We start from the raw sequence: 16,850 nt of genomic DNA on the forward strand, positions 1-16,850 counted from the left end.
AATGTATTATGCTTGAGTCATAAAAATATGTCATTATTTTTATGAAAAAGTCACATCGAGACAATTATGGATATTATATATAATCATTAACATAATTTGGGATAATGTGCATTGACTAGAAAAGTAGCCAACTTGAAATTATGTGTTCAGGTTATACCAAATGCAGTCTCTTATAAACACTATATAAATCATAACACAAATTGAAGTTAACCTAATTGGTTTACCACCTAAGTTTTAAGTTTTTTGTAGCTATATTGTATCATAGCTTTGCCTCTACAGCTTCTATTTGGAGGCAGCATGGCATTGAACACCCTACAGACTCTGCTTTCAGATAAACCTGAGTTTTAGTTTGGATTCTGCCTTTTAACATTGGTGATTTGCTGAATTTCTTTGCATGTCTGTTTTTGGTTTTGTTTCAGCCATCTACCATATCAGACGGGTATCAGACTCCATCTGTGATTTGGTTTGAATATCAAAAGGTATTAAGCAGGCAAAATGCATAATACATAAATACTAGTTCCTTTCCCACTTTGCATTCTTTCTCCCTATTCAATTGAGCCTAACAGCCATACTTTTTATTTTGTTTTATTAAAAGTCTGAAATATTAAGCAAATGAGAGGGTTTTTTTAGGAAAGGTATTTTTTGGATGGAAAATAAGTGTCAACTAACTGATTAAAGGTGACTCTGCCTTTTATAACATCAACTTACATCATACAGGGGGGGACAAAAAACCCCAGTATTATAAAAGTTATTTACTCTTACATGTTTAAACTTCAGTCACCTTCAAAGTACTCTCCATTTGATGCAATACACCTATTGAGATATTGTTTTTCCACTATGTATTTTTTGAATTCATCAATTTTAATGCCTTTTAGTGTTTCTGCCAATTTTTTTTTTGGTTCACTTCTTCTACAAAGGCAAAATGTTTCCCTTTGAGGACTTTTGTCATCTGGGAAAACAAAAAGTCGCTCTGGGCGAGATCAGGTGAATAGGGAGGGTGAGATATGGGGGCCATGTTGTTTGTGGTCAAACACTGCTGAACTCTCAGCATGGTGTGGGCAGGAACGCTTGTACATCAGCCATTATGAAACGGGCAGATGCACTGAGTCTTCAAAAAAATTTCACTGAAGCTGAACACAGCCTCTCTCACAACTTCAAATCGTACACTGATCCAGGTGGGTTCCTAGAACACTCACCTCGCTAGAGAAGCCTGTACTACAAGGGGTTCACCCTCCTGAAGATGATTCTGTTTTTTGGATGTCCCCCTTCATATATCTTGTGGTATTTTTTCTGCATCCTCAATTGTCAAGTGCAGCCAGAGAAGGATGAGTAAAAAATACCTAGATTTCTCAAGTCACATTCAAGTGTATCAAACTTAACGATTTTACTTATTTCCTAGTGTCTGGGGACGGGAGATCTTCCTAGTGGAGATCAGGTAGTTGGAACTTTGTCCTAAGGAAGTGAAAGTTATGAGCCATGTGAAGTTACATCGAGAAAAACATCATGTTTTCCAACATGAAGTACATAAGAGACTGACTCATTGCCTCTTAAATTTGTGCTATTGGATTTAAAAAGGATCAGGAAAGAGGCTGGGGATAACACAGGACAAGTTTATACCCAATATTCTACTCATAAATTAGTAAAGGCATATTTAAGCTGAAGTGGTGAAAAATATGGGCTGCTCAACTTTTTTCCACAAATGGAAAAATAAACTAGCCAGTGGTTGTGAATTATGTTATACCCTGGTTTAAGATAATCTTCCTTCTGTACAATTCCTTAACAGGGGAATGGAATTGAAGAGGGTTAATAGTGTTCTCTGACCTTGCTTCTTGAACATCAAAATCCTATAGTTTTCTTAGGGAAGAAATATATTCTGCACTAATACTTGCAGACAAAGCCAGCTATACTTCTTCCTCCATTTATGGGACTACTTAATAATCAATATTCTAAGTTGATATTCTCTTTTAAATCTTTGAAAGATTCAGTTGAAGCAACAAATATTGGATATTTTAACAAGTTTAAGGGAGTAGGAAGAGTGAACCAGTAGAAATTTTATTTTATCATGGAACAATTCTGAGTCCTGTATGTGAGTTTACATCGCTGTTTCAAGTATGTTCTGATTGAATTTTCAACATTTATGTCTGGGAGTTTGTGTGTGTGCATATTTATAACTTTGCGCATTGTTACTACCAGGCCCAACTATATAGATCATATCATGTGCTTTGCACAATTTCCCTTCCCTTCCTATTTTTAACAGTTCATTATAATCAGTGTCAGAAATGAAAAGATAATGAAAATGAGCAAGGAATAAATAGGAATTGGTTTTTGACAGGAAAGTTATCGGTATGTACATGAACCTCCTTTCACGGAGAAAGCCACTGGAACGCACCCACCACACCAGCATGTCTCTACCAGCAGGTGATAAAAAGGACTACAGCCCTAGATCTAAAATCCCACAATATTTATTTTGTCCTTTAATCCCCCCCGGTCTGCTATCTATATTCATTTAAATGATTACCTTCGGAGAATTTAAGACATTTTTGGAAATGTTTAAGATTGTAGAGCTATTAATTTATGATGTTACATTTCTTTTGATGAATCAGTGACATGAAAAGAGCTCACTTGAGACTGAATTCAAGACTGGGCAAAACTGAATTTAAAAAATCAGTGTATACGCCACATCTCCTTGATTAATTTACCTATGGTATTGGCACATATTGTTTTGCTAAATATTTGAAAAATATAAATAACTCTTTCATAGGCAAAAAGTGATGTTAAATGAAATACGGAGTTTTATATAACTGCTTAAACCGTGAATACATTTTACAAAGCAAATCCTTAACGTTGAGTATCACAAAAGCTTTGTATCCAGGTACAATCTTATTAGAAATAAGAATGGCACCTGCCTCTACTGCAATAAAATAAAAGAAAAGCAGCAAATTCCTTTTGCCATCGTAGGAGTGACACTTCAGTGATCAAGCACTGAATGATTTATATTAGCCATGATCTTAAACTTCAGATCTGTAGATGTATTTAAATATTTATAACTTCAGTCTCAATGCACAATTTCCTTCTTGATTAAAAAGCAGAACTATCATATGCTACTGTGTTCAAAAGTGATTCAGAGTCCCAGATGTTTTCACATAGTCACGAAAATAAGAAACTGCTAAATTAATCTGGCTGCAGTATTGCAAGCTGCTTGCTATTGTGTTATACACGAGCCCTACACCTCCGAAGTGTATAACAAGTCACACACGGCTTCGAACCTGGAAGTTGGTTGTTGCTGTTGTTGTTTTATTTTTGTTTTGGTTTTTAACAGTCTCCTGGCTTGGTTGTGTTCAGAGGCAGGAGAAGTCCATTAGTAGAAGGCACAATTTTCAAGTGCCGCCATTCTTATAATGAGGCGTGTTCAGTGGTGAGTAAAAGCCTACTTGTGATTTTTGTTTATTGCTTTTGCATTTTTGGAAGGAAGGAGGATGAGACTTCAGAGGGTTCATTATAAGCACCTCCCACTCTTAGCTTTACTCAGATGGATCACTGATTATAGTAACCCTCTGATCACTCCTACCTGTTGGGAAATTTACAGCTTGGCCCATCTGTAAGACTGTCTACCAGGATTCAGGCTGATTCCACTTGATGTCTCAGTATGAGTTCTGGTTAAAATGAATCCCTGGTTATTACTTTCTGGATCACTAACAAAAATCCTTTTTAAAATCAATGGATATAGCTTACTGCTTAGAGTAATTCAGGCTTTTAATATAATTTACACATTAGGTAAAAATTCTCAAAGTTATTTGAGGATTCTATTTTCTAGCACCAGGTACTAATGGCCCTTTCAAAGAAATCGTGTGCATGGATTAATCAAATCCAACAATGTTCAGAAATAATGGTTTTAAATGGAGTATTTTTTCAACTTTATTTTATGTATGCAAATGCTTTTTCTTTTAAACAGTTAGCTGTATTTTCAAATTAAGATCACCTCATTTTCACCCATGTTCTTATCTTTAAGATCCACATTGCACAGTAGTATACAGATATAACGCACTTCACTTGTTTCTCCATGGATTTTTTTTTTTAGGTAAAAAAGTAGCTAGTGATACTCCTTTCGAACTTATTTGTCTTGTTCTCCAGAGTCTGTAAGTAGAAACTCATTTTCCTTTAATCCCATTTCACACTTTAATATCAAATAAAAAAGAAACGTGGAGAGGGAATTCTTGTACTCCTAACTACTTAAACCAAGGGTTCGGAATTCAGCTCTCTATGATCATGACTGGAAGTCACTGGAAGAGTTGAAAGTTATTTTAATTACCACAACCAGAACTAAAGCCCTTGCATTGATTCTTTATATGCATAATCTCAAACCTAACTGTCTAAATCAATTTTTAAAAGGAAATACTTAAGACCTGCCACTGAGAAAAGTCTCATCTCCATTATTAATTATGGAGTTTTATTTCAACTAAAATCCTTTCCAATATGTTGGAAAAAACACTCCTACAAAAGTCATAAACACTTAAATCAGAGACGTGATTCTTGCTACATATTAGTTTCTCTTTCTGAGGGATTGCTCCCTCTTCTTGTACTTTTGATATTAATGTCACATTCTTTAGACTGCCTCAAGGGTTCAGATTCTCTGAACACAGGCTTATGAATTTTCTTTGCTTCTTCCAATTTCTTTTCTTTTGCAAGCAATCTATAGTTTATAGCATTGCCAATGAGCAGCCACACACTTGATAAGAACACAATAGCTCCACAGGCCAGATACATATATTTATATTCTCCAGTTTCATCCACCAATTTACCTAAGAGACAGAAAAAAAACATCTTTTAGGATAAAATAATAAATTACACATAAATAATAAAATTTTCAAATAAATTCTTCCACAAAGCAGGTACTTATTTCTTAAGTTAATATTACATGGTTTTTAATAAAGAAAAAGTATTCTAAATAATACTTTTATATATGTAAATGAAGGCACATATGGGCACGCCCAACATTATATTGCCAGTATATTAAAATTACTGAACATTATTTTCCTCAATAAAAATGCACAATTAAGACAATGTAAATGTACATGTTTTGAGGTGTAATTTCATAAATACATACATGTGTGAGGTACATTTTTGTATCTATACATGTAGAAATAGATATACTTACCTATCTATTAACTTATAGCATAGACTTTGAGATTGCTTCATTTGGTTCCAGGCTTCCTATCTTTTCAATCAAGGGGAAAACTACATTCTTTAGGAAAAACCCAAAGGCTTTTACAAAGTTCGGAACAGGGTACAATGTTTACTAAATTCTTTTTCTACACCCACCATGAGGCTAAACATTTTTCTTAGCAGTATCTTATTTAATCCTACCAGGTCACTCTGAACAAATCTGACCTGGCTACGCAGCCAGAGAGTGGCAGTATCCGGTTTAAGTCAAAGTCCATGGGAGTCTCAAATTGGTAACTGTTCTGCAAAATGGCTTTGCCAACTTCTGGTTAAGTATTATGTCACTCCTGTGGCTAATCACAGGTTTTTTTCTTCCTTTTTTAGTTTATCTGAATCTAAATTATTAAGACAGTAATCAGGAAGGAAATATTTATTCCATTTGATTATTAAAACATTTAAAAACCATCCTGGTACTCTATAATCTGAGGATTTATTAACTTTTAGTTTTAATGGTTTCAGTTCATAGTTTTGCCTCTTGCTTTTTCAGAAACTTAAATCTTAAGAATAATCATCAGCCAAAATGAGTGCACACACAGTCATGTTGTTCACTGTATGCTGATTCCTGGTGACTCTAACACAGACCTACTTGTTTAGTCCAAATATCTCTCAGAATATGTCTAAAATCTAGTCAGCAGCTAATATTAAATGTAGCTGCTTGTAAAATTACCTATGTGAACAGGTTTCCTTGTTTTAACTAGGTAAGTGGTGAAATAGGTTTATTTGAATAAATATGATGTATCCATAAGCATAAGAAAATAGCATAATTTAGTTCTCCATTCTAACTTTCAGTCAAATATTTCTATGCATACAATGACTGTGACACTTTAAAATACATAAAAATTAGCTCTATGGCTCCATCAGAGGTAATGTCACCTTGGGCTACCACAGCTACATACTTTCTAACTGTTTCAGGAATTTTTTATCAGCATCAGGGAACAATACATGATTCCCAGAATGAAAGTTTCAGCTCTGTGTGGGCACAGCAGTGAAAATTGGGCTGAAACAAATGAAAACCATGCTTTCCTTACCCCTTACTGCTCTAGCTCTACTAAGAAGAGGAGCAGAGACAGCAGCAACTGTGTGAGAAGTAACTCCAGCAAGACCCACGCATTCAAAAGTTTCCCGGAGTGCCTACAGTGTACCAGATACCACCTGTGGGGTGTCCAGGGTAGCAGGAGGCAGAAACAGGACGAAAACATGGAAGTTTTTTGGTTATGGAATTAGAGCTTCAAGAAGGTCCACAAATCAGTTACTGTCATGGCCACAGCTGGTGCCATGGTTTGGCAACATTAATTCCATAATTAAAAAGTGACATTCTTATAATACATTTTAAAAAACATAAAACAACAGATATGGGTAAAAACCTAAAAATTATGCCACTAATTGCCAGTTTAACTTAAATTCTTAAGTTCATATATTCAGGTTCTGAAACAAGTTTAGATCTAAATTCAACTCATCATGAATTTGAAAAAGACATAATAAAACCTAAAATTAACACACCCACAGCCTTCCAGGCCATTAGTATTTTTTTCTTACAAGGCACATTATATAATACAAAGAAAGTCTCAGTTAACGACCATTGATTTTATGCTTTCCGTCTTCCTTGATGGGAAATATTCTTACCAGCAAGAGGAGGCCCAAGAAGAACTGGGCAACACTCCACCACTGTGACGAGTCCCACAGCGCTGGAAAATCTTTGAGCACCAACAAGGTCCATGAGACTTTCAAAGAGGACACTGCTAACACTCCCAAATCCAAGGCCAAAAAATATAGCGTAAAACACCAGGCTTGTGTAGTCCTGTGCCAACGGGCACAAGAGGTGACACACTCCGTTGAACATGACTGCAAAACTGAAGAAGTACTGGATTCGAGGTCGAATGAGTTTGGAGTTTGCAATAAACCCCACAGAGGGCCTCGCAAACATATCAACAAAAGCCATGACAGACAGCAAGAAAGCTGCAGAATACTCATCAATTCCCTTATCTTTAGCATATGGAGCCAAAAATATAACAGGGGCAAAAAATCCTAGAAACATAATGACATTTCCAGATAAGTATATCAAAAATCCTCTATGCTTGAAAAGGGAGAAATCAAAATATTTATCAATTGTTTTCCATATTGATGTCTTCTGGCTGCTTTTCTTCACACTTGCCTCATGTGCTGTCACGCCAACCTTAGTTTTAGACTTAGCGGTTTGTGTGGGTCCAACGGGTCTCATGAGGGACCCAGCCACACAGGCATTCAACAATATTCCTCCCAAAATCAAGAAACTCCCTTTCCAGCCGTAAGTATTAAAAAGGAACTGATTGAAAGGGGCTAATGTACTTAAGAAAACAGGACTTCCTGCCATGGCAAGTCCATTTGCCACCGGCCGTTTTTTATAGAAGTATTTGCCGATGATTGTTAAGGCAGGTTGCAGGTTGAAGGCCAGACCTAAACCTGCAAAGAACAAAAGGAAGAAAAACGCACACACGTTACGCCACTTGCGAAAGCAACGACTGCTCACAATGTATATTCAATTGGCTGAGGCAGAACTCAAAATGCAGTAGCAAGTGGTGATTTTCGTCAATGACAAACTCAATAGAATGGCACATACACAGGTTCTCACAACTGGGCAGTTGGTATGTCCAACAGTTTCAAAGCCCTTGCATTTTAAACCACAGAAGTGAAACCAAAAACTTTTATTGATGTTTAGCTAATCATAGAATAGACTGAAACTAAGACAAATGATTAGCTCTTATAATTACAATCACTTAATTCCACAGATTTTCATCTCTTTTTATACTGATATACATATATGTGGGATACATTTCGTTTCCTTGTGGAAAAGACCACATTTAAAACACTTTCTTTTCAAAGTTGAACAGACTTACAAACAGTCTTAGGTGTCCCCAGAGACATATATTCAAAACTATGCCATCAGTTTATATTAAAATAATATAAATAATAAAAAATTAATGCCATTAGTTTCATGTTCTATATCCTTTATATTACACTTCTCATGAATATAGATACACATGTGTGTTAGCTAACAAAGAAATATTTGGGCTTGAAACATATTCTTATTTCAGGGAGTAAAGGTTATTGCTTATATAAGTCACAAGTTCCTGCAACCTCAGGTACTCCTTGGCAGTGCTAAATATTGCCTTTGAAAATGAGTTATTTCTCTTTTTTTTGAATTCCTCTGATTTTTTAAAAATTTATTTAATTATTTTTCAAGTACAGTTTTCTGTCAATTACTCCCATCCTACCCCTCCCCCCGTGCTCCCCGCTCCCTCCCATTTCCACCCTTCTCAGTTGTTGTCCATGTATCCTTTATATGTGTTCTCTAAATCCCTCCCCTATTTCCCCTGAAATTCCCTCCTCTCTCCCCTCTGGTCACTGTCAGCCTGTTCTCTATTTCAGTGTCTTTGGTTATATTTTGCTTGCTTGTTTGTTTTGTTGTTTAGCTTCCTGTTAAAGGTGAGATCATATGGTATTTGTCCTTCAACACCTGGCTTATTTCACTCAGCATGCTTTCCAGTTCCATCCATGCTGTTGCAAAAGGTAGGAGCTCCTCCTTTCTTTCTGCTGCATAGAATTCCATTGTGTATATGTATCATAGCTTTTTGATCCATTCATTTACTCACAGGCAGTCTTATAGCTCACCAAGGTACTATTTAGCAATAGTAATGAATAAGCTTGTTTTAAAAGTACATAAAATTTATGTATAGAAATCATCTTTCTTTCACCCTTAGCTTAGGTGTTATCCCATATTATTTTAAGGGCTATAGAGGAATTCTGCATTTACCAGTTTATGTAAATGAGACAGTACTGCAAAGTGGTTAAGTATTTAGATTCTGGGACACTCAATTCAGACTAAAAATAATTATTGCAAACATTTATTGCACATTATTTTCTTTTTAAAACTTTTTTTATTTTTTATTTTTAGAGGTGTGGGGAGAAAGAAGAGAGATACATCAATGTGTGAGAGAAACATCAATTCCTTGCCTCTCACATGTGCCACAAATGGGGACCAGGTTTGCAACCCAGGCACGTGCCCTGACCAGGCGTGTGAAATTACATAATGACATTGTGGCTATTATTATTATTTGCTAATATTTATGTAAAAGTAACAAAATGTTGAACAATCTACGAAGTATTATATGTTAATATTTTCATTTAATTATTCCAAGAACTCCCAAAGAATAGAGATATAATTTTCCCCATTTTATTTTATTTTTTAAAGATTTTATTTATTTATCTTTAGAGGGGAAGGGAAGGAGCGAGGGAAAGAAATATCAATGTATGGTTGCCTCTCGTACATCCCCTGCTGGGAATTGAACCATGATTCTTTTGTTTGCAGGCCCGTGCTCAATCCACTGAGCTATACTAGCCAGGGCGATTTTCCCCATTTTAAAGACAAAGAGAATGAAGCATAAGGAGGTTAATTTACCCATGATAGCACAGTGAATATGTGCTGAATCAGGTTTTTTAAAAGATCTGTCTGATTTCAGATACCAAAATCTACTGGCTGATAATGACTTAAGATAAATTCCATGTAGTTGTATTTAATGGTTGACTCTAGAAGCACCAAAGCCTTCACAACTCACAGGAATAGAACCGAAGTTAGAATAACATACAGGATAGGGGTAAAAGTAAGCTTACAATTATTTGTATGGAAAATAATGCAATTTTAGCAAACAATAACAAACTTTTGCATACTCACAACTATAAATCTACTTTTGCTCCACCCTGTATAATGCTGTTGATATTTACAGGACTCTAATACCAAAATCATCTTTTCCCTACTACATCTATTTGTCAGCTTAGCTTTATTTCCGCAGTCAATTGTAATGCATAGTATTCCAGCACAAAATAAAAGACATTCATTCTCTCCACTGTGACAATTCGTAGATATAATAACATTCTCACTTATAAAAGGTGTTTTAACATATCAAAAAAGAGAGCTGTCAATAGGTAGTAAAGAGAAAGATTTTACCATCAATATGTTGTACGCTTTAATGAGTGTGTTTTTTGATCACATGATATATAAGTGCAAGGTTAAGCTGATCGAAAATCATAATATAAAGAGAGAATATTTATCTTTTTATCTGTGGGCATAAGAAACATTTAATTTCTTTATATTTTGAAGTCTAATCTTTCTTAAAACAGAGCACACATTTGTTTGATTCAATTTATTATTGAGGTTAAAAAATAGTGTTTCCTAAGTGTACATATTCAGGTGAGTTTGCGCCCAGGGACTATGCACGAGAAACAACCACAATCGAATGGGAGTATGTCATTTGGAGACGTTTGTGTTTAGTGGTGAATGGGCCTTATAGGGCTTTTAAACAGAATCCTTTAGTGAGGAAAAAAAAATCCTATGTAGAGCCCATTACCAAGCTCTACATAAACAGAACACAGACACTAATAATTCTATTTTTAAAGTTGAGTCAGTGCATCCAGAAAATATCTTTCTGGCACCATTTTCAACCTATTATAAATGTACACGAGATACTCTGAATAGTAATAATTAATGAAAAATACATTTTTGACAATGAAGCTATTTATATGCCAGAAAGCCTCTGTCCATTCTCTTAACTGGTTGAAGAGTAAAAGGTAAAACAACAAAAACAGGCCGAAGCTGTTCTATTTTTGACATTTATATCATAGCGCACTGCATGTCTGATAAATCCTTTTTTCCATCACTTAAAATGATTTTGACTGGACATCCCATAGTTAATATTTCCATGTACTAGATAAAAATAATTTATGATTGTATCTGATATAAAAATAAATATTAAGAAAAACAGTAAGAATATTCTCTTGTTCATGCTTTTTAGCGAGCTTTGTAAACAACATCAGTGTTAAGGTAACAAGCTGGAAACAAAACTCACCTCCGAGGAACCCGACGGTGAGGTAGAGCTCCACCACGCTGGAACTAAACGAGGCCGCGACCATTCCCGAGGAGCACAGTAAGCCTCCCATCATCACCACTGGCCTGCTACCATATTTATTCACCAAAATGCTGCTTAAGGGACCTGAGTAGAGATGGGAGTAGGAAATATTCAGTTGCTGAGCCGTTTATTGAATTTTAACATCGTTAATTTTGAAAGCCGAGAACGCGCATTATAATTATCAAAGAAAAATGGTAGTTCCCCAGGGAAAATAATGAAGACTTTTCAATACTTTCCAATTAGTTTTTTTTTCTTTTTTCTTTTTTTAATTTTTATTTTTATTTAATTCTTGTTCAAGTACAGTTTTCTGTCTTATATTCCCAGCCAAACCCCCAGGTGCTTCCCACCTCCATCCCATTTCCGCCCCCCACCTTAGTTATTGTCCATGTGTCCTTTTTTTCCCCCCCCAATTTTTTTATTTAATTATTTTTCAAGTACAGTTTTCTGTCTATTACTCCCATCCCCTCCCACTCCCCATCCTCCCCCCTCCCTCCCATTTCCACCCTTCTCAGTTGCTGTCCATGTATCCTTTAAATAGGTTCCTCTAAATCCCTCCCTCCNTTTCCGCCCCCCACCTTAGTTATTGTCCATGTGTCCTTCCCCCCCCCCCAATTTTTTTATTTAATTATTTTTCAAGTACAGTTTTCTGTCTATTACTCCCATCCCCTCCCACTCCCCATCCTCCCCCCTCCCTCCCATTTCCACCCTTCTCAGTTGCTGTCCATGTATCCTTTAAATAGGTTCCTCTAAATCCCTCCCTCCAATTAGTTTGACTGGTTATCTGTAACCATACATATGAAAGCACATAACATAATAAATTAGAACTGCTTAATATATATACACTTTATGACTATAATCATTCAACTTTTGATGGAAAAGTTTTTTAACAAGACATAGCTAAACTGCCTCAGTATCTTAAAAAGTGCAGGTAAATTTATGTGACAAAAATCTAAGCATTACATAAATGATTTGTGTGCATTAGAGTTCTATTTTTTAAAAATATTTATTTATTTTTTTTTGGAGAGAGGGGAAGGGAAGGAGAAAGAGTGGGAGAGAAACATTACTGTGTGGTTGCCTGTCATGTGTCCCCCACTGGGGACCTAGCCTGCAACCCAGGCATGGGCCCTGACTGGAAATGGAACCAGCGACCCTTTGCTTCACAGGCCCGTGCTCAATCCACTGAGCTACACCAGCCAGGGCTAGAGTCCTATTTTTTAAAACTAAAATAGTATACTATTTTTTAGTATACTGTGTTCACACACACACATGCTCTTAGAGTTCAAATTTTTTATTAGAATCTACTATGATTTTTCTTTAATACCATATTTCTTTGATTCTAAGACACCTATTGTTTCCATATCTTATTACACTGTCAACATTAGAAATAAGGATGTCTTACACCTGATGAGCTCTTAACAATTCCTTTTCTTCAGGGTTCAGTCACAGGCCTATGAATGCTTGGACTGGATTGTTGCTTCTGTGGCTCGGCTGCACAACGGCAACAACTCACATTTCAGTGAAACCACTTAAGGACCATTTTAAAAGGAATAAAAGGCAGTCCTCACTGCTGTGTGGAAAATCTTCTGTTGCCACACTCCGGTAAGGTCAGAGAGTACCAGCAGCAAATGCACAGAACGGATGGAGGGGTGTAGGTGGAATTACTAGAGAAAAATGGTGGGTCTCTTAATTAAAATATGCTTCCTCAAGGGTGAAGAGAACAATTTCCTATGTGAAACATGGGGGACCCCAAAACTAATTTAGAAGAGACAGATACTGACTGGAAAGAAGTTTTGAAATAAATGCCTTACTCAATCTATTTAATGTACATTTTCTAAATATGTGTGTATGCATAAAATATTCAAGAGTAATTAAAATGATTTAAATAATTTGTTTAAGTATGTCTAAAAAGCTTTTTCCGGTAATTATAAAATTAAAGTTATAAATATTAATGAAGTGTTGCATCTTATTTTAATGTACAGCATTTTTTCTTTAATGGTGCTTTATAAAATAGTGGGACAACTTACCAATTAAGGCTTAGAATCAGTGAAAGTCCAAGCTATTTTATAAGACTTATCAAGTGTAAATGATTTGATTTCATATTCCCTTTTTAACTTAAAATTATATTTCATCTGAAACTTGGCACATTATTTTTCTTAAAATTACTTAACTAACTCAATTTAATTCAATTTAACTCAAATCAGTTTAATGCAATATTTCTTGAGCTCCTAGTGTAAAACAAGTTGCTACATGCTGAGGATAAAATAATACAAAATAATTATCAATTACTTGGGTTAATAATAATGACATCTCTTCTCAGTATCACTGATATTATATATCCTATTTTCTATGTGGTGCCTCAATAATTAACAAATAAGTTAACTGGTTACTACATTTCATAAGTTTGCCAAAACTGCATAAATTTAAATTGGAACACAGGCTATGATTCACAACCTGTTTGCAATGAATGTGAAATAATTATACACACACACACACGCACACACACGTCAAGGCTCCTTGCATCGGTGGGGTTCATTAAGAGTAGTGACTAAAGAAAGCGTTCAGGAGCTGGCATTTTTGTTTGTTCATTTGTTTTGTTTTGAGGTAGCTTTGATAATTTCTATGTTGGAATCAGTCAAGATGCAGTAAGAGTTATGCGTTTAACAAATATTTTTATTTTAGGTTACATACTTTAGTTGAATGATATTCTGTATGAGATATATACAGAATTAGATAAGATTACATATTACTTATGTAATCCATCTATAATCTTTTTTCTAGCAAAAAGATTTAGAAATAATCAAAGCTCCTCACTCCTTATTATCAAATACTTATAAAATATATCTACTTGCTAATAGTTCTGGGTTAAAATTTAAACTATGATATAAAATAAAATACACTCATTTTGTAAAGAATTACTAAATGCTTAATATTAGCTTCTAGGAGGCAGCTAACACATGTAAAACAACACCATCCATTACCTCTCTCTATCCTACAAGAAGCTTAGTTTATTGTTATCAAAAAGAAAGATAAAATAAAAAGATCTCATCACAAATGATTTTTATTAAACATGAGCTAGCTTCCCAGGTGTCCATTTTAATGAAACATAGGCTTAATTATATTCTGAGCTCATTCATTCATTAATTTATTAATTCAATCATTCTGGAAGTTTGTACTCAGCAAGTATTTTCCAAATAATCACAATATTTAATCATTAGTCATGTCAAAAAAAGAAAATTCTGTACCTGCTTATAGTTATATCTGAGCCTATAAGTACAGCAGTTATTCATCAAAATTCATTGTTCTATTTGCTCATCAAGCAGTTATAAAAAATGTCATGCAAGAACAATAATATCTTACTTCCAAAAAGTCACAAAAGCATTAGGCTGTATCTAACTCAGACTATCTACTTCCAATCTAAGGATTTTTAGTGTCAAGTATAATGGCGCATTCATGCTAACTATAAAGTTGTAAAGGAGAGTTTTCTCTGAGAATAGTGTAAGAATCTCAATACTGACACCTATATTTCAGTTGCTTCTTCTGTTTTCTAAAAGCTACTCTGTCAGCTACTCTGTCTTATGGTTCTGGCTCCAAAACATGTGGCAAAAGAATACACACTCTGGCAAGGCAGCTTTTGTGGGTTCTTATATACTGCGGAGTTTGCTCACTCATAGAACTCCTATAGCCCTTAGAGTTGGTAACACATACACAACAACACACACAAAACATCTACCTTCCATTTCATTAGCTTGAATCATGTTCATACATTCTATTCTAAGCTCTGTGAAGGCATCTGCCATATATACTATTATTCATCAATATTTACTGAGTTATTACTCTTCATAATCATTGTGCTAAGAGTTGTATGTGCATTATTGTATGTGTTTTTTGTGGTCCTCTGATGTGGTTTAATGGAATCTGGTGATATAATTGCCTAATTAAAGTTATATAAGTTGAAAACACTGAGGTGTATAAAGGATTTAGATAACTTGTTCAAGATCACACCAGTAAGTAGCACAATGTGGGTATGAGCCCAGGACCACCCGATTTTAACAGTTATTAACTTTGTACTGAAGAGAGTCAACAATAGCAGGGCTAACCCACCATCCTCAAAAAGGCCTGATTGCAAGTTGGCTTTTGGCTGGCATCTGGGAACTTGGATTTTGGATATATTCCCATCATCTTCCAGCTGATAAGAGTGGCTCACTGTGCATCAACTATTTTATAAACAAAGAGGTGAATGCTGAACGTCTGCTTTCCTTCTGAGAGTCTGGAATTTGGGCGTACGCCAGACACAGAATGTCTATGCAACCAGTAACCCGACCGAAACCTTAAGCACTGGGTCTCTCATGAGCTTCCTTGTTAGACAGCACTTCACACATGTCAAAATTAGTTGGTGAGGAAATTAAGCCCATCCTTTGTGATTTCATTAAGAGAAGACTCTTGGAAGTTTGTGACTCGTTTCCTCTGTACTTTGTCTCATGTTTTTTTCCCCCTGATTTTGTTTTGCCCCTTTTCATTGTAATAAACCATAGCCATGGAAGACATGGTTGAGTTTTGGAAATCTAGAAAGTGAGTCATCGGACCTGATGTAATCATGGGGACTGTGAAAGTAACTACTGTACTATATTTCTCCTACTGCTCATTTTGAGTTTTGCATATAGTACTTATAAACAGATGTTAATATTTAATTTTTTTCTTACATTGATGCTAGAGATAGGGGGAGGGAGGGAGAAATAGAAGGACAGAAACATCGATGTGAGAGAGACATCAATCAGTTGCTTCCTGCACCAACTCCAACTGGGGACCAAACCCACAACCCAGGCATGTGCCCTGACCAGGCATCAAACTGGCGACCTTCCAGTTCATAGGAAGACATCCAACTGAGTCACATCAGCCAAGGCTTTGTTTATATTTCAAAAAGCTATGACATATGTATGTATGTATGCATACTGTTCTATTGTTTTGTATATTGTTATCCTATGCTGTAGACATAAACTCATAGTGCTTGTTTTTATTTCTTTTGTATATTGCATGAGTGCATAATAAATGCTGTGAGAAACCTTGGAGAGTATGTTTGCAATGAACTGTTCATAAAATATGTTTGATCAAACTAAAACCATGAATTGAAATTGACTATCAATTTTCACAATATAAAAATTTTATGCATACTATAAACACTAACAGAAGAAATGACAAACTGCTATAATTTATTTTTCATTTGCTTTATTTCCAATTTGTATATGTAGTATCCTGTCAAATCAAATGATAAAAAGCACTAATGCAGAACTGAGAAAAAGTTGCTTGCAATTTCAGAAATTTATCTGTGTTTACTACCACGGTATTTTTCTTACTAACAGAGACTTTCTAAATTTGAAATATTTTTCAAAGAGATTGTTTTGAATTAAAAATCTGTTGCTATTTTAAGTTGAACAGAGTATGGGCTCCTCTTTAGTAACTACTGGTTTGCCTGAGGTCTATCTGTGCACTGAAGTTGGGATTGAAATCCACCTAGTTTTCCTCTCCATGTGATTTGTTTCTATTTAAATTCAGTGAAAAACATGAGGGGAGAGACCCTGAAAATTAGACAGCAACTGCTGCATTTGCTTTTTGAATGATGAAGACGTAAGTGTTACCCAGGTAGAGCGTCAGTGAGCGTGCTGCTTGAAGATAAGCTAATTCCGGCTCCGCAAA

General features: G+C 35.3%; 1 protein-coding gene across 3 annotated transcripts in view; it reads right to left on the bottom strand.

The window, feature by feature from the left end:
• Nucleotides 1–1,276: 1,276 nt before the first annotated feature.
• The window catches only part of SLC16A7 (solute carrier family 16 member 7), a 166,957-nt gene continuing 151,383 nt past the window's right edge, over nt 1,277–16,850 (bottom strand). For all 3 annotated transcript variants that reach the window (XM_037030137.1, XM_037030136.1, XM_037030138.1), the window contains exons 4-6: nt 11,100–11,243; nt 6,844–7,659; nt 1,277–4,799 (exon numbers count right to left, since the gene is read on the bottom strand). In XM_037030137.1, coding sequence (XP_036886032.1) covers nt 4,534–4,799; nt 6,844–7,659; nt 11,100–11,243 — 1,226 coding nt within the window. In that variant the 3' untranslated portion in view covers nt 1,277–4,533. The remainder of the gene's footprint in view (nt 4,800–6,843; nt 7,660–11,099; nt 11,244–16,850) is intronic.

The sequence above is a fragment of the Sturnira hondurensis genome, unplaced genomic scaffold, assembly GCF_014824575.4.
Source record: "Sturnira hondurensis isolate 20B ecotype Veracruz unplaced genomic scaffold, ASM1482457v3 Scaffold0020601, whole genome shotgun sequence".
Lineage (NCBI taxonomy): Eukaryota > Metazoa > Chordata > Mammalia > Chiroptera > Phyllostomidae > Sturnira > Sturnira hondurensis.